This window comes from Mesoplodon mirus, assembly GCF_964341445.2.
Source record: "Mesoplodon mirus genome assembly, chromosome: 9".
Taxonomy (NCBI): Eukaryota; Metazoa; Chordata; class Mammalia; order Artiodactyla; family Ziphiidae; genus Mesoplodon; species Mesoplodon mirus.
This window is the reverse complement of record NC_138985.1, coordinates 113,057,270-113,081,245: the sequence shown is the minus strand read 5'-3', so window position 1 is coordinate 113,081,245 and position 23,976 is coordinate 113,057,270. Positions and strand designations below refer to the sequence as shown.

At 39.0% G+C, this 23,976-nt stretch overlaps 1 protein-coding gene across 3 annotated transcripts in view; it reads right to left on the bottom strand.

Moving 5' to 3' along the window:
* RBM33 (RNA binding motif protein 33) overlaps window positions 1-23,976 on the bottom strand; it is a 114,935-nt gene that overhangs the window by 77,182 nt on the left and 13,777 nt on the right. For 2 of the 3 annotated variants that reach the window (XM_082632962.1, XM_082632964.1), the window contains exons 2-6: window positions 23,853-23,931; window positions 17,601-17,649; window positions 14,531-14,607; window positions 12,235-12,547; window positions 8,396-8,512 (exon numbers count right to left, since the gene is read on the bottom strand). In XM_082632962.1, coding sequence (XP_082489088.1) covers window positions 8,396-8,512; window positions 12,235-12,547; window positions 14,531-14,607; window positions 17,601-17,649; window positions 23,853-23,931 — 635 coding nt within the window. The remainder of the gene's footprint in view (window positions 1-8,395; window positions 8,513-12,234; window positions 12,548-14,530; window positions 14,608-17,600; window positions 17,650-23,852; window positions 23,932-23,976) is intronic. The other variant, XM_082632963.1, reaches the window with a different exon arrangement.

The window sequence follows — 23,976 nt, the reverse complement described above, 5'->3', positions numbered from 1 at the left end:
TACCTCTTATTTTAAATACTGGGCATCTCCTTTGGCTATGTGCTTACAGAATTAACTAACTAACCTACCTGCCAAAATGTTGACTTTCTCTGCAGAGAAATACTTATGAATGGAATATTCATACATATTCACAATATTCCATTCACAACTAAAATTCCACTCAAGGGTGGTGCTGGATAACAATATAAAAATTAAATTAGCCTAAGATTATATTTTGTAAGAATTTAAATACGTATGTAAATCTCTGATTTCATTATGGACACTGCCAGAAATATCTGGAGGTTTGATCTTTAGCTATTTAATTATCTTGAAAACCTGAAACATGTAGTTGTAATGCTTAACGGAGGGTGCATATGAAAACCATTATGAAAGTTCTTTAAAAACAGACAATTAAGCAAAAAAACCTTCCTGACCTATTTCCGCATGCAATTCTCTACTTAACTGCAATAAAAACGTTCCGTTTTAAAACGAATTGTGACGGGCGATGAATAGTGGATACTGTACAATAATGTGGAATGGAAGAAATCGCGGGGCAAGCGAAATGAACCACCACCAACCACGCCAAAGGCCAGTCTTCATCCAAAGAAGGTGACGCTGTGTATATGGTGGGATTGGAAGGGAGTCCTCCATTATGAGTTCCTTCCAGAAAACCAAACAATTAATTCCAACAAGTACTGCTCCTAATTAGACCAACTGAAAGCAGCACTCGACAAAAAGCGTCCGGAATTAGTCAACAGAAAACACATAATCTTCCATCAGGGTAACACAAGACCGCATGTTTCTTTGATGACCAGGCAAAAACTGTTACAGCTTGGCTGGGAAGTTCTAATTCATCTGTCGTAATCACCAGACATTGCATCTTCGGATTTCCATTTACAAACTTCTCTTAATGGAAAACATTTCAATTCCCTGGAAGACTGTAAAGGGCACCTGGAACAGTTATTTGCAGTTCTTGGAAGAAGGCAGTGGAACAAAAGGGTGAATGTGTTGTTCAATAAAGTTCTTGATGAACATGAAAAATGTCTTTTATTTTTACTTTAAAAACTGAAGGAACTTTTTGGCCAACCCAATAGAAAACAACTACAGAGAACACTGCTTTAAAAAACTTCCCAAAAGTTTTTAGTGCTTACAAAATATTTGATAGAGGATACTTCTTTACTATATCATGAAATACAAAAAGTATCTAATTCTACCAACAGTTAACATTTATAAGCTGGAAAGACTGAGCAATTAAATTGTGCAAAAATTACAAGAGAAGAAAATTACAGACCAACCTCCTTCGTGAATACAGACACAAAATTCCTTAAGAAAATAAAAGCACATGGAATCCAGCAAAAAATAAAAGGAAAATTCGTCACGACCAAGTGAGGTTTAGCCGGAAGCATAAGGTTGATTTAACATTCAAAAATCAATTTAACAAATCTTACTTCGAGAAGAATTCCAAATATATGTACATACTCTCCCCTCCTCCAGGGGTGGACCTCTCCCTCGCCTTGGGTGCAGACTAGACTTAGTTACTTGCTTCCAAAGAAGAGAGCAGAGAAAGTGAAAGATAGTAACTTTACAGAATTACTATCTTTAACTGGCAAAGGCCACCTCACCACATAATCAAGGGTGACATTGCCAGGGAGGTCCTGTACCCAGTGGTATGATGGAATGAGGACACCTAACCTCCATGGTATTCTTTCCAAAAACCCATAACCCCAGTAGAATTATGAGAAAAACATCAGACGAGCCCAGGTTGGGAGACATTCCACAGGACACCTGGCCAGTACTTCTTTAGACTGTCAAGGTCGTGAAACTCAAGGAAAGACCAACAAACTATTACAGACCAGAGGAGACAAGACAACAGTGTGGTGCCCTGGACTGGATCCCAGAATAGAAAGAGGACATTAATGGAAGAACCTGCAAAATGGAAATTAATTCGGGAATATAGTTAATAGTTTTTAAAGCCAATTTAATTCACATTAATAAAACGGGGGATAAAAGTCACAAGATTATCTCAACAGATGCAGAAAAAGCATTGACAAAATTCAACACTCATTTCTGATTAAAAAAAAAATCTCAGCAAACTAGACATAGAAAAGAACTTCAATTTGACTGAAAAACCTCCAAGTAGCTTTTACTTGATGAAAGATTGAATATTTTACACCTACTATGAAGAACAAGGCAGAAACTAGTGCCCTCAATGTTTCTATTCTACATAGTGCTGGAGATCACAGCAAAAGAAAGAAATAAAAAAACAAGTAGGAAGAATTAAGCTGTTTATCAACAGGCAACATGGTTATTACGATGTTAGTTTTCCCCCAATATGATCTAAAGATACAATGTAATTTTCATAAAAATCCCAACCGGATTTTTAATAGATATTGACAAGTGAATTGCAGAATTTATATGCAAAATTCAAAGGATTTAGAATAGCCAAAACAATCTTGAAAAGGGAACAAAACTGGTGAATTACACTTCCTGATTTCAGGCCACAGTAATCAAGATAGTGTAGTATTGGCAACAGAACAAAAAAGAAATTCCAGAAAGAGACCTAAACTTAAGTGGTCAACTGATTCTCAACATAAGCACTAAGGCAACTCAATGGGAAAGGCTTTACAACAAATCATGGTACAAAAACTAGACAAGCAAATGGGAGAACTGAGACTCTCATACATGACTGGTGGGAGTATAAACGGTACAAACACTTTGGAAAACCATTCGGCTGTTTCTTATAGCATTAAACGCACTGCTACCCTGTCTCAGTAATTCCACTCCTAGTTAATGCCAAGGGAAATGAAAAATTACATTCACAAAACACTGTGTAAAATAAGCTTTGAGTTATTCATAATAACAAAAACAAAACTGGAAACAACCCAAGTATCTATTATCAGGAGAAAACAAATAAGGTATATCCATAAAATGGAATGAACTGTTGACTACTGACATACACGACCACTCGGATGAAACTCAAAAACGTTACGGTGAGCAAAAGAAGCTAGACACACAGCACTATATCATCACATACTGATTACATAAATGTATGATTACATTTACATGAAGTTCTAGAGTAGGAAAGACTAATTTAAGTCAACAGAACTAAGAACACGGCTTGCCTCTGAGAGGAGTCAGGACGGACTAGAAAGAAACAAGGGGGAATTTTCTGGGGTGATGAACTAACTGTTTCTCACCATCAAAAGGGTAGTAACTTGGATGTATACATGTATCAAAACACTGAACGTATACCTCAGATCTGTGCCTATCACTAAATGTAAATGTTATCACAATTTTAAAAGTATTTCGAATTTAACTAGTGCAAAGATATTTTTAAACTTCTCACTTGTTCCTCTATACAAGCCAAAACCTTTTTAACCATGTTTGAAGACGAAAGCATCACTGACACTGAAGTGGCTGTGTAATTAGAAAGGCTTGAGAGTTAGTCTTCATAATTAAGTCTTTCTAATTTGTTTCGAGTACAGTGATTCCTTTGCATTAACCAAGCAAGAACGTTAGTTAAATAAAAGAAGCCACTGAAAATAGACTGTTCAACTGAAATTACTTTTTAGTTCCATAATTCAGATTCTAATGTGTACTTAAACGTAACTCCTAGAAAGAAGTCACCTGAAAAACTGCAATATGCCTTCCACCTCCGTCTTAAGCAACCCAGAGCCATGAACGCTGCAACGCAAGGTGGAGTGCAAAGGTTTGGTTCATCAACACGCTGCAGACAGTGAATTTAAGAAAATGGGTCAAAAAACCAGGAAGACACCAAAACACAGGTGTGTGCGGCACAATAAAAGTGCTGCTCTTCCCTGAGGACTCTATGATTTATTTACACTTCTAAAAACGATGGGAGGACAGCCCCCCAAAAGCAAAGCCTACCGAAAGGTGCTGAAATAATACCTACCAGCACCCACAACAGTACCGTGCACACAAGTTCTCAATAATCATCTCTGACCGACATTCAGCGATTCCACTGCGGGGAAGAAAACAAGCCCCAAACATCTGCTGCCAGGAGAAAAGGCCAGCACAACACCTGCCTCCGAGAAGGACTATTAAGTCCTGAGAGCAAAGAGCAATACAAAGAATTCTCAGTCAGTACAAAAACAAGCCACATTAACAAGGAAATAAACAAACCAACAATCAAGGACAGAGAGTAAGGAAAATGTATGAGTGACCTTTTAAAAATATTTTAAAATACAATATATAAAATTAAATTATGGAACATACAGCTTCAAAGAAAAAGCAGATAACACACCTCTTAACAGACGGTATAAACTATGTATCTGGATGACAGTTTACTTTCTTCTCTATAAAAAGGGTCACATAGAAAACAAGCATTAAGATGTTTCAAGTGAGAGTTAGCAGCAACTAGAAATCACAGGAGTTCAACAAATGCATTCTACTTCTTTCCCCTCCAAATCACCAAGGGTCAAATTTTAACCACTCTGTATTTCCCTGTTCACAAAAGTTATTTTATTTGTGGCAAAAACATTTTAACATATTTGACACACAAAGTATAAAATAATCCCACCATCCAGAGGTGATCACTATCACCATTTCTGTCTTTATCCGTCCAGACACATGTTTGAGAGTCACACACACACATTTAGACATGCAAAGCTATGGAGGAACCTAAGGGGAGGAAATCTGTTTGCTTGCTCTTTTCACTTAACGCATCACGAGCCTCTTTCCATAGAGCAAGGGCATCCTTTGGCAACCTGCGGTCCCCTGACCATCATTTATTCAACCTTTTAGAAAAATCTATTTACATTGGTTCCACTTATTTTCAACGCTGCAAACAAATACCCAGTGCGTGTATCCTTGAACACACCTTAGAGTGACTCTGGGAGGACGTCATCAGTGGAGTTATTGAGCCAAAGGACCCTCAGGCTTTTGATACTGTCAGAAACAGTGCAGGGTCTGCAGTTTTACTCTTCTTGCAAGTCAGTAAGGTAGCCTGCCACTGTTTCATGGAGGCTGTGAGAAGGCACGAGACTCTCAGCCACAGACTAGGACAATTTATTACTCTTAACAACAGCAGTAGCAATTGGGTCCAGCTCCCTAAGCCCCAATTCCCATTGGGCCATCTGACGAAGAGGGCCAGGTGACCCTGTGCAAAGGTAGCTGTATTACAGGAGGGGCACTGAGTTTAGGGAACTGTTATAATGAGAAGGCATGGCTGCCCCCTGCTCCAGAGAAGGATACGTCTTTCCTAGATGCTGCTACAAAAACATCCTTGAAAAGACTGTCGGGAACAAAGGAGGTGCTTTGCTCCCCCGAACATGCAGAGACATGACAGAATTGTGGAAAATTCTTCTGGCAGTCAATATTTCCAAAATAACCCCCCCAACAGAATAAAAAATACTTGACCAATAATTTTGATTTTTGCCAATATTAAGACAGGTTAGAATTCTCAACTGTTATAATTTTTATTTTATTGAATATATTTTATATACTTAGTGATCATTTGCTTATGTTATTTTTGGATTACTTTCGCACATTATTTGCCCTTCTTTCTACAGGAGTGCTCATCTGTATATACGGAACATACTGAGTGTATTAACTCTTCCATAACGAACATATTAACTTTACTACATATATTAATTCTTAGGCTCATGTGTAAATATTTCCTCATATTGTCTAAACTTGTTTATAGTGTTTTTGGGGTATTTCTCTAAGACTTTCTAAACTTGTTTATAGTGTTTTGGGGTATTTCTGTATGATCAAATCATTCTTTTCCTTTACGGCTTAAAAAGGCCTAATACCAAGAGTAGTAGAGAGTAGTGAAACCAAGACAACTTGGTACTCATTTTTACTCATTCTCTATCACATCCTTAATCATGAAACTCCCAGCTTTAACTGAACATGCTGTCACCTAATAAAACACTATATTCACCAGTCTCCTTTGCTGTGAGGTACAGCCACGTAACTAAGACATAACTCATGAGATGTTTACACAGTGTTGTTTGAGAACTCTGGGACATGTCTTCAAAGGGTGGGCATGGTCTCATTCAGTCTTGCTGCAATCCACTGCTTGGATGTGGACCATGGTAAGACCAGCAGCCCTGGAGTTGTACCATGGAAATCTGGAAGAAGCCTGGGTACCTGATTACCTTGTGAGGCCAATACCAGATCTGAAATGCCTTCTGGAATTTTTTGACATCAGTGAGAAATAAACTTGTACTATTTGGTGAGTTTTCTGTTTTGCAGGTAAGCCTAAGGCTAACACACCATTATTAAAACATTTTCTTCTAATACATGTAAAGTTTGGTGTGAATTAATCTGAGATCAATATTGGCATAAGGTACAAGGAAGGGATCTAACTTTTCCCCCAATGATTAAGCCTTCCTAAGTATGTCTGAGATATTGTTATATTAACTCATACATGTTCTGAGTTCATTTACTTGAGGGCTGGGTCTGATCATTCATGTTCCTCCAAAGATAACTCTCTCTCTCTCAATCTCTCTGTTCAGAAGACACTGAAAATGGAAGGTAAGATTACCATTTTTTAAAATAATAATCCACTTTTGCTTCAATATTTTAATGAATACAGTTCAGGAACCAAAGTCGGAAACATCTAGATCTACAAGTCATAACTTATCAGTTCCAGAAGGCACCCAAGCAATAGCATAACACCTACTAGCATTCTTATTCTTTAACTGCTTTACAATAAAATAGTTTATATCTCCAGAGATCATTTAAAGCTTAAAATCTACAAAACCTTTTCTCACTCTAAAATATGCTACAAACACAATACATTATCAGAGTAAGGAGAAGTATTACCTAAAATGCTGAAAGAATAAATTACTGGGGGGAAAAAAAACACAATGGAATTAATTTTCCAACTACAAAATACTACAAGCTAATGAAGAGGACATGAACTAATTAATGGGTGCTGGATTCCCAGGTTTCCCTTTCAACTACTCACCCCCAGAATGACCTCCACAGCCATTTCCATCTGTCCCCGCCACGCCTTAACAGCTTCTTAGATTTCTCTCTCAGAGATCTTTTGCCAAAACACCCTTTCACAGGCCTGACCTAACCTAGGCTCGTCCTGGCTTCGCATGGGGCAGAACGTGGTGCTCAACACGACCCGCATGAACCTGGTCCCTGAGCCTCGGTTCGGTGGCTCATCCCTCAGAACAGAGCAGTCACCGGTAGGAGAACCATTTCTTACTTAACATCTTCTTTAGCTTTGTCTTGGTTCCTTGGGCTGAATATATTTGCCTACAATTGAAGAATCTGGGAAAAGGGAGCGTTCTACTATTCTACCTTTTCTCTAAGTTTCAAATTATTTCAAATAGCAAGAGAGACAGAGAAAAAGCACAAAAAGAGAAGTCAAATTTAGCTCGTGGGGGAAAAGCAAGGATGTGTCCCAGAAAGTGTCTGTACGTGTTCATATACTCTGCCGTAGCATTATATTAGGGAAAAGATAAGGGTAAATGTATACTGAGTTTCTAAAGCACTGGTGTAAGACCTAAAGGAATGACCTAAGCCAGTGAAATACCACTTTTCATGATCTCTTGGGAAAAAGAGGGAAAAAAGTATTAAGGAAAATAACTGAGAAAAAAACATTATTAAGGAAAAAAAATATTTAACCCACAAGTTCTAAGACTACAGAATGATTCTGTGGCTCACATGCTTGACCCATGGGACAAGTGCTAAGGTTGGAAAACAGAATCTATAAGCCTCTGTCTCAGAGCACACCTCTATTCGTCCAATGACATCTATTTTTCCAGACCTACTTCACAGGCTACCTCTTCCATAAAGCCTCAACACATCCCACCCTGGTTCCCCAATCCATCCTCAAGACACACACCCGACCAGAGAGGCCCCCTGTGTGAGCTGCTAAAGCATGTACCTGAGCCTCTCTTCTGGGAGGTTTACTCCTATGTTTACATCACTGGAATTTGCCCACATCTTCTCTCCCTTTTATGAGGCTGCAAGTACCTTGAGCACAAGAACCAAGCTTCTCAATCATCCTTGTTTCTTCAATACCTAACACAGCACCTAAATCCAGGGAACTCTGCAGTATTTTTTGAATAATGGTCAAAATTAACTAACGTTAACTAATTTGAAATAATTACAGCACTCCTTTCAAAGCACTAACATATACTGCGCATTTCAAAACATTTCTACCCACACTCCCATAAAACATTTAAAACATTCTTAACACTCAAAGGGCAAACAGCTATCTGGAAGCCAAAGCTAACCAGAACTCACTGTCCAAAGATTCTAGAAAGCTCAGGGTTTTGTTTTTGTTCTTTTTTTTTTTTTAACTACACTCATACTTCAAAGAAGAGATGTATCAACTTTTCGCTAATATTAAAAAGATGCTCATTTAAATCTGGAAGAAGAAAGAAACTCCAGCAAACTTTTGGACTCTTTTTAAAAGATGAACAAATACCTCTTCAGTTTCAGGAGCAACCTGGGAATCAGTAATCTCATCTAATTCCTCTTCAGCAACACAGTCTTCCTGCTCTTTCATCCCTTGTTGCCCACAAGCCTGCAAGTATTCTTCATCCTAACAGCCATTAAAGAGAAAGTAAGTTTTTCTCATATAGCTTTGGGGTTTTTAAGCACTTTTCACCTTCATGACTCATGCTTAGTTATGTTAGTAAATTTTACTGTGGCAATTATCAGACTGAGCAGAAAAGCACTAAGCACAAAACCAGAATGGGGCCTTCCCTGAGTGTTCATGAGAGCAAGAGAGCAGCATGCCAAGCCAGTCGCTACAGGGAGTGACACGGACCCTGCTTCAACCTCCAAGGGCCCTGACAAGTAGCTCTTCTTCAAATCCAACACTAAGGAAATATAATCTTAAAAAGAAAGTGTGTATGTGCTTGCAAAGAGCAGCTCAGCAGCAGTATGGGGCCTGGAATCATGCCCAATTCGAACCGTTTTTATAGCAACAATAGACAACAAAAGTATGGGCAATTCAATTCAACTCAGGAGCTGTATTAAAATTACATGTTAGAATTAGTTTCTCCATAAGCCGCTCCCTTGAATTAGAAGGATGATTCCAGGTTTGCATGAAATGTTAAGGGCATGGCAGCAGGCAGGCATCTCTTGAGGGCATAGGGAAGGAAGCAGGCAAGCTGGATAGAAACAACAACTGCAAGGCAAGAAGGGCTCCTACAGGTGTCACTACAAGTAACAAGATCTGATCCCCTCCAAGGGAGCTGAACTCCCCAGTGCCCCGGCCACCAGCTCAAGTGAACAACAGGCAGGCAGGAAGAGCGGCCCAGCTGCGGGACCTGCACAGCCCCACTGCACAGAATCCAATAGTCTCTCTACAAAGAACAGCAGCTGTACCCAAGGTGACAGACCACCTTAGTCCCCACAACTGTCTCTCAAGACTGTCCAAACACACTGCATTTTACTTCCCCAAAGAAACTGTGACCATCCTACCTAAAAGAGCACCTATCACTACCCATGATTCACTGAGAGCAGAACTGTCAGATTTCAAATAAGGCCATACGATGCTAATCAAAATTTTCAGCCAACATACAATGGAGAATAGTCTACACCACTGAACTCTCACTGGGAAGCAAAAATCTGCTATGCATTACATAAATTACCAATCTAAAATTGTTTTTACAGAACAATGTTTTATGAAATCTCAATCTATGTTAACTTTAAAGGCACTAAGTAAATCTGGTTGTGCTCAAAAGTATAAATCATCTGACAGTGTTCTAATATTCTGTTGAATAATAAATAATATACATCTCTTCCTAATACAAGAATACAAGTTTTTACATCAAATCCCAATGCACTCTCAAGATTAGGACAGCAAAATCCCCCCAAAATTTTTTTGAGTATGAAAGGAAAGAACACCACAATTTACTACCAACTTTTTATGGGAAAATACAGTTTCTTCATATGTAAGATTGTCACCTCCAATTGTAAAATTCTGCGATTTTATGATTCCACTCCAAGTTATACACATAATTCCTCCCTGTGACGTTACATGTGAGCTCAAATAGAGAGAATATACTCGTGATGAGTACAGAGTTAATTCTAGCTTTAGAGTATGAGTTAACAAGTCCTAACTAGGACATGAACCACAGTTAAATAAACCATTTAATAAACTAAAATACCACTGGGACACACAGGACTACAATCTACTCATATGTTCGTTACTCTAATAATGAATAATTAATTAATCTGTGCACCAGTGACAGCCTAAGAAGACAGTAAGAGGCCTGCACTGCAGGGCTAGAGAAAAGTATTTCACAGCTTAAAGTCCATTTTTCTCTTCCCATGCAAAGAAGAGGCAGTGCCAGATTCTACCACTGTGATATCTATAAAAAAAAACCAATAATCTTAAAGAAACCAGGAAGAAAGGAAAGAATGAGTGTGGCTATAAAGCTGGATATACTGACGTGAGCTGATATTGCTCACAGAAAGACATTTAACTTCGCCTTGTACCTTTAAACTTTACAACTCTCTGTGAAAACATTTGGACACGTTCAGTTAAGTAAATTTATTTACTTTAAGATTTTTTTTTAATTCTGAAAATATTTATTTTAATGCGGAGAAGTACTGTGAGTATATTGAATTTGCATTTTTTTCTTTTCAATACCTGAATCTTAGGCACAAGATGCTGGATAGTTAAGCTGGATTTTATAAAACAAGGGGCCTAAATGTAACCTCAAGTTTGGAAAATAAGAGAGGGAAAGTCCTCACTAAAAATTCTCTTTACAACAAACTCTGCAAGAAGACCAAAGTGAGAGATACCTCTTATGTGACCACGTGTAAGTGCTATCAAGCACTTTCCACACTGTGATTTGTTCCACTAAAGTCTAAGTTCACAGAAGGCAGGGGCCACGCTTCATGCTTCATATTTCAGCAATACTTACGTCCCCACTGCTTGGACACTGGTAAAGATCTGTTGAGCTTTTGAATTTACAAGGGATGTAACTGACTGACCATCTTATTTTAGGGATGAGCAGTAGAAATACTAAAACGCTCTAACCAGGGAATAACGGGTCACGTTTTTAAAAGATCTTGGCTTAATTTTTAAGAATCATTCTAAATTACAGTGTCTCACTTTAACATAGTATATGGACACACCAGTAAACCAGAGAGCACCTGTCCACACTACTGAAGGATTTATTACCAAAAGAAACCATTACAGAGTTATCGAAAAAACAAGGACCCATGATGCCTTTTACAGGATTCTGTTTACCAAACCCAGAAACATTTTTTCATTACTATATCTACTAAAGAGAAAGCATTCAAAAAGAATAAATCTTAAAAATAACACTGCGATATATAAACGCAACTGTGTTTGGAACTAAATATTCTAAGGCTCCATGTAAACAATTAGTGTCTTTCAAAACTACACACACACACACACACACACACACACATTTTTTCTCAAATGAAAAATTACCTACTCTGAATGGAAACATTAAGAGATAAAGGCAGAACTCTAGCCCTAACGCTGCAGGCCTCCACCCCATTCCAGCAGCCCCACTCACACTGCACCTTGGGGGAGGCCAGCACCCTGAAAACCCTAAGATTCTACTGCACCTATGGAGGTCATGCCCTTCCAACATAAATTTCGTTAAGTGCTTATTTCAAAAACAAATCTTTTTTAATGATAAATCATGAAGACAGATGAGCAATCTTTCATTAATACCTTTTTCTTTCTTGACAGTTCAACCTAAAAAAAAAAAAAGCTACCAACCAAAACCACCTTTCTGAAATAAAAATCAGCGCAATCTTTGCTTCCTGATTACAGATAACAAATTGTGTGTGACATTTCCTAAACTAATCTCCAATCTCTTTATTCATGTTTAGACAGTTCGCAGTTACAAAAAAGGATGAATGAACAGGACATCAATCACTCTGGAATATTAGCACCTTAAAGATGTCTTTAGCAGGTCAATAATCTTTTCACCTTAGAAGGACTTTATCAGATCTTGTCTAAAGCCTGGATAAAAGCCCTGCATTAAGTACTTCTAACAATTGACAGTGTATCTCCACCACACAAAGCTGTTTTCTTCCTCAAGGTCACGATTCTGTGCAGCCTTCCAGGATGACAAAGGAGCATTACCTCTGGCCAAACAAGCTGTCAACACAAACTTTGTCATAGCGCAGATAAAGAAACTGGCAGACAGTGATAATAAGGTCTAATTTCCCGCCCTCCCAGGGGAGGGAAACAGATTTCAAATCAGTCTAGAAACCTGTACCCAGGCAGCCATGCTCTCTTCGGCCATACAAAGGAGAAAGACTCACTGTGAACTCATCTAAAGGCTCGTTGATCTCGATGTCTAACACCTCATCACTGTACAGCGGCTCCTCCTCCGGCTCCCCCGCGTACTGGATGTGGTCTTCCGTCAGCTCAGCCCCGTGGCCTTCATACTGTCCTTCCTCCTGGTACTCGGGAGCATACAGTTCAGATCCATCAGACTTGTGATAAACGAGTTCATCCTCTCCTTGTTCATACTCGGATTCCTGTTCTCCAGACTGGTCATTAGTGTTGTCAGACAGTTCAAATGATGTGACCATGCCAGATGTGGTATTCAGACTAATTGTGACACCCTGAGAACTAGAGGGGACAAAAATACAAAGAAAGGCAGGCAACTGGAGTGAAGCTCAAAACTAAATCATTGCGTAAGTTAGCTGTTAGAAAGACCGGTGACAAGTCACTCCAGTGACTGATCAAGGCACACTGACAACAACAATGAGCAAAACTCCGTGTGCTCCCTACTAGGCCAGCACTACAAACCCCTCCCGCACACGGCAGAGCTCAGTGCGTTACACGTACACAGGGCCAGCACCGGACTCCTACTGCATAAGGCGCCCCCTCTATCATCAGCTGCAGCTTATTTGACAGGGAGAATCAGACCAACCACGAGAAACAGGTCTACGGGGCAAAAGTCCAGGACTGAAAGCAAACAGACTACGTTTCACTCTAACTTCTAGAATGAAACGGGTGGTATCTATTTTCTAAAACGTCCCGGTAAAACTAGGAGTATTACGATATAAACAGAAAATCATAGATGGAATTTTAAGAACTTGTTTTCTTTTTTAAATCTATGACGCAAACTATAAACTCCTATTTAAAAAATCAAAATATTAAAAATCTGCATGAAAATACATTTCAATATTCAACTAAAGTTTATACTAGCCACAAATTTTTTAAAAAACAGTTAATTTCTGAGTAAAATAAACGAAGGCAGTTTTAAAACTGCAAAAAAAGAAATCATATTCCACCTGTTAAATCACAACAGATAAATGCCAAACAATTAAAAATGCATAATAACACTTAAAACGCAAGGTTTTGTACCTAAATCTAAGTTTAGACTTATTAAGTATCCAATCCTAACAAAAAATTGAACATGCCACATACACTTGAAGACATATGGCTAAAAAAATTCCAAAGGCTTATTTCAAGGGTTACTTAACTAACTCAAAAGATCAATATATAATAATGATGTCACAGAATGGAATTGGGAAACAAATAACTCACAGAATAAATTAATTTAAAACTTGTTACCCATTATGTTAGAAAAACTATTACAAATCTATAGCTCAACAATGAATGGAATATATTTGTTAACTACATTTATAAGCAAGAAGTGTCTCTATATTTTCACAATAAATGTTTCCTCATAAAACTGAAAAAATTATTCCCCCTAACAGAGTATACTAAATGCCTCTTCCTCTTCTAATTGCGTTACTATGTCAGCAACAGAAAGATATTCTTTATTGTCATGCACTGAATATTTGTGCCCCCCCCACAAATTCATGTGTTGAATCCTAACACCCAATGTGATGGTGTCTGGAGGTGAAGCCTTTGGGAGATGTCTAGGTCATGAGGGTGGAACCTCATGATTGCGATCAGTGCCCTTGTAAAAGGGACCCGAGAGAGCTCCCTCACACCTTCCAACCATGTGAGTACACAGTGAGAAGGCTGGGGGTCCTCATTAGAAGCCAACCAGGCCAGCACCTTGACCTAGGACTTCCCGGCTCCCAGAACTGTGAGAAATAAATTTCTGTTCTTTGTAAGCTACCCATTTTATGATACTTTGTTATGGCAGCCCAAACAGACTAAAACAACTATATTCAGATAGTCAACTAGAGTCGAAGTACAGTCCAAAGGAATTTTCAAAATGGCAATTCAGTTACTAGATATGTATAAATAAAAACTGTCTAAAATGAAAACAAAAGCAGGAACATCAAACTGTGACCAACCGTATTAAGAGTCGGAGGCCACTGCCCCCCGTCCAAATAAAGGAATTCTTTAAAAGAGCGGTGCGTATACCTGTACTGAACTTTTATAACCAGCACTCAACAGAGCTCTCAGAGGTCGTTAAATGCAAGACCAACACTGACTTTAAACAGTTGATCTATTTATAGAAAAATATATATGGCTTCCACATCAAAGAGTTATATTAATATCCTGTTTACAATATAATCATATGTTAAAGATACAGTACATTATCATTTATATGCCACTATAATTATAAATTAGTTACTAGAAATTTAGTTACATAAAGAACATTTTTAATGAGCTAATATTGAGTACCTGAAATTTTCTTCGTCTTCATTATCACTCTGTAGAAGATCATCATTTAGCTCCTCATCTGACAAATCTGATTGATTCTAATTAAAGTAAGAAATCTAATTAATGCATGTCACTTCCACAAAAAAGACTTGTTACAAAAGTGCAAAATTACGTTGACTGGATTGTTTCTAATCTTGTTATTAAAACATCTGCCATTCAGAAAGTTTTCTCAGTTTGATATAACCATTTGACAGTCGAGATTCTACATATGGCATAGTGGCTAACTACCCCACACTAATTTTTATTTATTTATTTTTCATTTATTTATTTATTTATGGCTGTGTTGGGTCTTTATTGCTGTGTGCAGGTTTCTCTAGCTGCAGCAAGCAGGGGCTATTCTTAGTTGCAGTGCGCGGGCTTCCCACCGCAGTGGCTTCTCTTGTTGTGGAGCATGGGCTCTAGGGCGTGTGGGCTTCAGTAGTTGTGGCGCGCGGGCTTAGTTGCTCCGCGGCATGTGGGATCTTCCCGGACCAGGGCTCGAACCCGTGTCCCCTGTATTGACAGGCAAATTCCTAACCACTGTGCCACCAGGGAAGCCCCAGACTAATTTTTAGATGCACAGTCAAATAAGTATAGAAGCAGCAAACATAATGATCATATTTACTATAACTCTTAACGAAGGAAAAAAAGGAACGAGTCCTTTGGCAGTATCCTATAAACAAGTAATTTTTTCTTATCACAAAAAAAATGGTATCCTTAATATTTGACTAAATTTAGCACAACAAAAGAAAAAATAGTGGAATTTTAGAAATAAGCAGATTTTAGATAACTAGAGTGCCCAATTGAAATGGTAAGGGACTAAAAGAAAACTCTGGTTTGTCCAGTACGGATGAACACATGAAAATAAACACAACTTAGACCCTCTCTCCTGTTCTTGACAGGCGTGTCTACTCATCAGATCAGTAAGCAGAAGCAGCCTAGTGAATTTGCCAACTGGTCAAAGTTTTACAGTTCCAGGCTTTGTTAGGCTGCATGCGTGCGTGCCAGTCTCTTAGATCCCGGGGCACCTCACACTTCCCTACCCTATTAAAATGATTTCTGTGGTGCGTGTGCGTTACTACTCCCTGACAACACGCACACAAGGGAAGAAAGAGGAAGAAAAAAAGACTTGAGTTTCTACTTAAAGATGAACTGGAGTGAAGTGTTTCCTCAGGCAAGAGTGGAATAGCTATGGAGGACTCTGGTCAGCGTGGTCTGCAGGAAAGCAGGGCAAAAAAGAGTAAGAGAAAGTGGCCAAGAATGCCTGTGAAATCATTAGGGCCAGGTGGGCTCCCTGACAGAAACCCAGGGCAAACTATGATACATCAGCCTTGCCCAAGGGTAGAACTCCAACTTCATGTCCAAATACTTTACTACATTTAAACATTTTAACATGTAATTGGTATTCCTCACTGAAGCATTTTAAATAATTACAAAGGAAAAAAATGTGTCTACGTTAGGGTAGTGGAGTCCCAAGTACAGTGAGTGCAGTTCAAGGATGTGCAAACTAATTCACTGAGTCAGAAAGAACACAGTCCTCCCCTCCCCTCTATGACCATGACACAGGAAGGACTGGCCCTGGCCCCCCAAATCACACCACACATGCAGCATCCTGAGGCCAGAGCACAAGTTCAACATGGGCGGGCTGAGGGGCACTCTCCCTGGTTTTTCACTTTCAGTCACTATGATCAAACGGGTTTACAGGTAACGGGAACTAATCTTTACTTAGAGTTACAGGTGATGACAGAGCTACTTTTTAAAGGAGAAAAGGTTGGGGGAGGCCAAAGCCAAGACACCTGCAGGCCTATGGTGCAGTAAGAAACAGAAAACAGAGCGGCTACAGTAAATTCACGGATTAGAGAAGATGTTAATGCAACATAGTAAGTTACAGGAAAATGGCAAAGCTGGTACTTCTAGTACTGGACCTTCATCAACTAAATTATAAAAGGAAAAGGAAAATCTAATCACATCTGATAAATCAGACAACTGATGTGACCCAATCACCTAAGAGTATAATGAGCCTGAATATAACTGCTGACAGTAAGGAGCCATCACAATCTGAAGACTTCAAAAAACTAAGCCTGAAAAGCTATCTTGATAGTTAGTGAGACTAACAAGTGTCTTTAAACTGTTAATAAGTAAAATAAAAATTCAGTATTTCACGTTAACCTTTGGCTTTTTATTTTTAATGTTTCATATGGTTCAAAATATATTGGCAGGGGACTTCCCTGGTGGTGTGGTGCTTAAGAATCCGCCTGACAACGCAGGGGACACGGGTTTGAGCCCTGGTCCGGGAAGATCCCACATGCTGCAGAGCAACTAAGCCCGCGCACCTAGGGCCCGTGCTCCACAACAAGAGAAGCCACCACGAGAAGCCCGCGCACCACAACGAAGAGCAGCCCCCGCTCGCCACAATTAGAGAAAGCCCACGCACAGCAACAAAGACCCAACGCAGCCAAAAAAAAAAAAAAAAAAGTATATATATATATGTAGAGTTACGTATATACATATACACACACGATATATAAATAGATATACACATCAACGATAACTGCTTCCAAGTTTTTACTTGATCAAGAGTTTAGAAAAACCTACATCAGGTTTTAGACTTTTATTCTTATTTATCTGAATATGTATCATATTTGAGTATGTTTATTTTTATGCTTATCTCTGAATATTCCCAAAAAGTAAATCCCGGCTCCAGTATGCAAATACTAACCACTGAATGTTAAGGAAGGAGCTGCCGCTTCCTTTGGGCAAGTGGCAGCTTTGCTGCCGCCTTCAGAGATTCAGTGCCTGCTAGAGTGCCTTGGCGTAGCAGGAGCTAAAGAACTTGCTTCAACAGGTTTAGGGCTTGAATTCTAAGTTATCAAAGAACTTATTAACAAATTAAACACTCGACTCTTTGTGCATTTAAAGAGTAATTCGATTCACACAATAAAAATCTATACCCAACTTTCCAGTAACACATCCCATGCATAAGATGTATTCCTATATTTTAAATGCAATTAAATAACTATCATTTAATTTCAGGAAGATCTGTATTTCTTACCTTTTTGCCAGAGAGCAGATCTTCTCCAAGTAAGTCATCTTCAAGTTCACTGTGGAAAAAAGAGACATGACAATGTATTATTCCTATTACACACTGCGAAGTTTGTAGACCACTGGGAAATTTATCCAGGACTTTAGGGTTTGGGTACTTTCACATTAAGTTTGCTACATTTTCCTTTATTAATAATGAAAACATATTTTCAAATATATAGGGAACATCTGGTCCTTTAAGTATGGGAAGCTTTGCTATAACTAGCGGCTCTCACTAGACTTCTAATCTTAGTTTTTTCACCTCAATATGAGATCTTAATTTCTCTGGACTTGTTCATTAATGAGCAAAAGAAAAAACTATAATACAATATCTATGCTTTCTCTTACCTACGATGAAATAGGAAAAGATAGATACCCAACATCATTAACTAGGAAAATTAAAAACCAAAATCATTGAAAGACCATTTAACACTCAAACTGTGAAAACTGAAGAAGTTTAAAAATGAAAAATCAATGCTGATGAGGACATTCAAGTAAATCATAACTAAGAGAATTATCTTTATAACATGGGAGTCATGTCAGCTGTCTGCAATCTTTTGTCAGCATGTTTATGTTTTGAAGCAATCATAAGGAGTTCTTCTCATAATTAAAATAAAAACCCTTACCAGATGAAAAACCTGAAGACATTTCCCACTGTATGTTTCTCTAACTGATGAAGATGGCTACCACTAAATTATGTCTTTTAAAAGCAAATGACTAAGGACCAACATCTAGAAGGAGGAAACGTAATTAGACTATGACTCTAGGTACAACTGCCAATGGAGATTTAACTGCACCGATGTTCTTATTATGATTTGCTATTTTTTAAATAAGGGCTCTGGTTACAAATATCCATAAGTTCTATAGGTTTTGAGTGCTATTTTACCCAAAACCCATGTTTACTTCTAGTGTGCTACTGTGCAGAATGCCAGAATATTCTGGAATGCACATATGAAGTTACAACAGAAATTCTATATACTACTTTTTAGAACCAGAAACAACTCAACAAGTCATTTCATTCATGCACCGAATACCTCCTCTTTCACTATTTTATGTTACCCTACATAAATCGTATACCATCGTTTTATAGATAGAGGAAATAAGGACAAGGTAAAACGATTTGCCCAAGGTCACACGGCAGAGACAGATTCAGGACGAGAACTTAGCTCATGGGAAAAATCTTTCATGGACCTGTATAATTAAAACAGTTATTAGAGACTAATGTATAACTTCTTCCAACATTTTCAATCCACTAATCATCTAATCATCTTTCAGATACAATTTTTGTATCTTCAGTGTTACAATCATTTTCCATGGACGAGGAAAAAATGCTTTCTAGTCACAATGTTTACAATAACCGCATTTGAGAATTTGATTCTAGATAACCCCCCAAAAATACAAGCATCCCTTTGAGGACAAGCACCCCTCTGGAGCATCACTCTAAATAACTGAAAAGGGAAGGTAATACCATTTGCCCAGGGGAAACTAATTGAGGAGAACTCTTTAAACCATAATATGAACAGGTGCTGGTAATCATACAAGCAAAAATCTAGAAAGTATTTGTTGCTGACAAATATATGGAAATAAGAAATCAGTCTTGGACTACCACCTATTTTTTCTAAACAAAAGCATTTTTTAAAAGAAGATAAATGAAAATGTAAATGAGTGGAGTGTACAGAGATGGAGAACAGTTGTTTCCATGACTAACAAAGGCAATAATAGCATGAAATAAGCAAGCAAGACGGGAGACAGAAGGGTTAAGTGCACGCGACTACAATATGCATAAATTATAGCTCAAGAAATCACTAACGCCCATTCAGTGTGCTACATGCCAAGAACCACTCCACGCGTTTCACACATACTCGCTCTTCTGTTGACATAACACAACCCCAGCAACCAGACACCTACATCATTCTCCGTTTTTTTTCAACGTGAAAACAAAGACGCCGAGACGTTAAAGAACTGGCCCAAGGTCACCCTGCTTCCAAGTCAGAAACCAGTAGATGAGTTGAGACAGTCTGGCTCCAGAGTCCAAATACTAACTACTATGTACACACCCCAAAAAAGTTAAATGTAGTTAGTTCTCTATTGTTATCATAAAGTTGGATCCTTAGAAAGAAGTACACAAAAGGGAAGAAACTTGTAAAATACGAAACACTACCAAAAGTACACCAAGGGTCACCAAAAACAACAATGAACGAATGGGACTGAATGGTCCAAATCGAGTCCTTTCAAAGGGGTGAACAGTAATACTCGTGGACAATAACGGTAGCTGTCAGGAAGTGAAAGGAGTACCAAAAGGATGAGGAGGCTTCCTGCACTCAACTGCAGAGCTCCCACAAGATTTCACCAGTAAACACTACTGGAGGAAGAACAACCTCTTTGGCAGGTATTTCTTAACAAAGATGAGAGACGACCAGCTCTTAGGGAGCACGTAAATTTTCACTAACAAACAGAATTACACTAAAAGACTTCTTCAGGGAACAGGTATTTTGCAGGCAATCACCTGGCTGCAGCCTTTCAAAATGAGAAATCTAAGTGACAACAAAGACTGCTCGTGAGCTCGTCGTCTCTGTGCCTCCCTACTCCAGGCCACCCTCGTCTGGTCCCTGCCGGCTCCAGGGCCTGGATGGGGTCTCCGGGAATGGCTCCCACGGGCTCTCTGTTCCCCCGGGCTCTCTGTTCCCCCGGCCTTTCTTCTGGATGGGCTCAGCCACGGGAGGTCCCAATGGAATGTCACAAAGCGGGAGGAGAGACTGTCCCCCCCACCTGCTCAGCTCCACTTCCACCCCCCACACAAGCGCAGCCCTGGCTGGGCCCTCGGACAGCCCTCCCCCGCAGGCCTGCTGCTGCTCCCCCAGTGTCACACCTGCTTCTTTAGCCCTGCCCCGTAAACATCCCCGTCATCAAATGACCTTCAGTGGAGACCTTCTCAACATGCTCTTTCCTACCGGGACGTACACTGATACGTTTTCTGACTCACTCTTCTCCTAAACTTTCAAACTTCTCCTCTACCATCCAGTACATGGAAGAGGCCATTTTATGCTTTAAAAATATCAAATAAAGAAATACATATGATACAGAATCTTCATATGCAAACATGCGCTGAAGATGAGTGAAGAGAGGACACTGGGACAAATGCTAGTCACACTGGAAAGAACAAGAAAAACTAGAGCCCTGTCTCACTGCACACAAAACCCAATTCCATCACAGCAGAAGACCAACTAATGTCAGGACAACTGAAATAAATTCCCACTGAACAAATACTGGGACAATTCAAACAGGAATAAGAATAATAACTACAATGGATTTAAAAAACACATGCAGTATTTAAATCTATGAATGTGAAACGATTCAAAAATAGAACTCACCTCTGGAGGATGCTAAGGAACTGACCCATTCTTTTGAAAACCGGTAAATAAAAGTAAAGAATCAAGCACTTATTCTGTACCTCAGAGGAACCAAGTAGTTTACGGAATTACCACAACTAACAGAAAAAGAAGGAATGACAGAATGAGAATATCACCACTTGGATCACCTAATGGCTGGTAACACCACAAAAAGTTAACAAGACATTGTGAAGCTCCTGATAGAGGAACACACCACCAACTAAGACACTGCAGAGCCCCTACTCCTGCCCACATTCAAACCTGAATCTGATCAACCTCCAGATCTAACTATGAATTTACAGAAAATGCAAGAGATGAAGGAACATACTAAAAACACTCCAGGAGATGCAATCACCAAAAGCAGAAATTCTCCAAGATAAACCCCTTGTTTCTTCAACAAAAACTGCAGGGAACTAACAAAAACTGTGGAGAGAACTTACAGATGAAACAATACTTAAAAGACCTACCAATCAATTATGATATATGGATCTTATTTGGACTCCAAGTCAAACTATAAAAGAACACACAGACACATATCCACATTATATGTGTGTGTATTTGTTATATACTTATATATACATGAGACAATCAGGGAAATGTGAACATTAATAAAACATTCCTATTAAGGGACTTCTTTTTAGATATAATTCTATTATGGCTATATATTTATAAATCCTTTATTTTTTAGAGAGATACAATCTGATATATTTTCAGATGAAATTACGTCTGTGATGTGAGGAGGGTTACAGCGATCACAGATAAAACAAGAGTGCTTCCCACTGACACTGTTGAAGCTGAAGGATGGTATGTTGCCTGCACTGTACTATTCTCATATACACTTGAAATTCTCAATAAGTAAAAAAAAATCAATCAATTTAATCAATTTCAGGAGGAAGGACAGGACGAAGGAAGAAAAGGAGGGAGGGAGGGAGGGAGGGAGACCAAAAAAACACTTTAAAACTTTCATAGGAACATACAGAGTACTGGGTAGGGAAGGATTTCTTGAGGACAAGAGGCAGAAAGCAGCTTGACTGACATCACGTGTCTCCTGAAGAGGTGGCCTCAGGAAGGCCACAGTGTCACCGAAGAGCGCTCCTTACCAAAGGCACAGCCTGAACTAGGATTGAGGAACCACCAGCGAAACCACACTTGAGGGCTGCTGCAAGACCAAACAGTGCGTCCTCTTCAAAAGTGTCGAAAGTCATCAAAGACAAAGGCTTTACAGAAGTTTGTAAAGACAGAATTCTTCCAGATGAAGAAACAAAGAGGAGGAAAAGAAACTCATTTTTGGCTAGAAAGCACATGACTGGGACAACTGACAAACCTTGGATAACCAATGTAGATTCAGAAGAAAATGGCATGATACAAACTACTGCAAACTACTGTCAAATGGTGCAGGAAAGAAAAATGTTCTATGTGTGTGTATGTGAGTGTGTAAAGAGGGAGAGAATAACATGAATATGACAAAAAGCAACTGTGAGTCTGAGAGAAGGGCTTATAAGAATTTCTGGGTTATTCTTGCAACTTTCCCATAAGTCTAAAAATGATTTCCAAACACATTTTTCATATTTTAATTTAAAAAAACATACAGGAAAAGATTATAATGATATTATTTATAAAAATCTACTTGAAGACTCTTAAGTTTAAGATAATACATACCACAGACTGGAAGGAGTTATCTCTAAGCGCAAAAAACAAATTTCAAAAAGTATAAAGAATCCCTAAAATCAATAAGGAAAAGACAAACAACCCAAAAGAAAAACAGACATAAATACTACCAGATGACTAACAGAACAGAAAGTCCAAATGATGAGTAAACTATGAAAATACACAAGATTTTACTCAGCTCCCCATTATAGTCTTTTAAATAAAACTAGTTATCAGTACTTCCCAATAGGACCACTGCTTATATAGAAAACTTTGCTCTAAGCTCTCACTTTTTGATGGACTACCTTAAGAATCATTGAGGGTAACCAACTTTATGTAGACTATAAGAATTACATAGTTTTTAATGTAGATTTTTCAGTACTTCTGGGACATCACACTTTTCAAACGGCAACCACGTATTCTTTTCACAGCAGTATATCACTGTTGTTCCTTATTCAGGTCTATTAACCTCCATTATCAAACTTTCTGACTGCAACTCCAAGGTAATGTTCATATTTTCAACACAGTATTTAAGATGGTAAGAAATATGCAACGAATAGTCATCGTTTGAGAACTCCCCCAACTCAAATGAAGGCCTCTGTGCACTTCTCCAGTGCACATCCCTCTAACCCCTACTAGAGCGCCTTCCCAGAAGTAATCACTACACGGAACTGACATCTATCATAACTGTAGACATTTTTAATAGTGTGTGTGTGTGTGTGTTCCTAAAGAGAGATTTCCATCTTCACTAGTTACCAGAGAAATCCACATTTGAACTACGAGATACCATTTCGCACAAATTATACTAGCAAAACCGTTAACGTCTCGCCAAACACAGTGTAGAATGTGGAGGGACCCTGTTGCTATTGTTGTTGCAGGCGTACAATGACTCCAATAAGAGCCCTGGGTGCCCACCAAGTCAATACCACCACTGTATAGAAACAGAGAGATAAGACCCCCAGTGCTCCACTGGCAGCCCTGAGACAGCACAGGCCTGGGGCAGAAGCCCACCACAAAGCCTCCTACCTGGAGTGCTCACCCCTGCCCTACTTTAGCCCAGTAAGGACCAGCCTGCCCAGGGAAGAGCATCAGTAGCTAACACACTGCTTTCAGTAAAGATCTCTGTGTGGCCTAGCGACGGGAGATAAATCAGCATGGATCCTGCACGTAACCAGGGGTTTCCGCACCTGTCCCAGTCCTCGTCTGCAGCTCTTCTCCTCCAGGACCGCTCCGCACCAGGCTTATCAAACTGGTCAAAGTCATCATCTGTGAGCGAGAGGCCACGAAAGTCAGTCTTACTAAATTAAAACA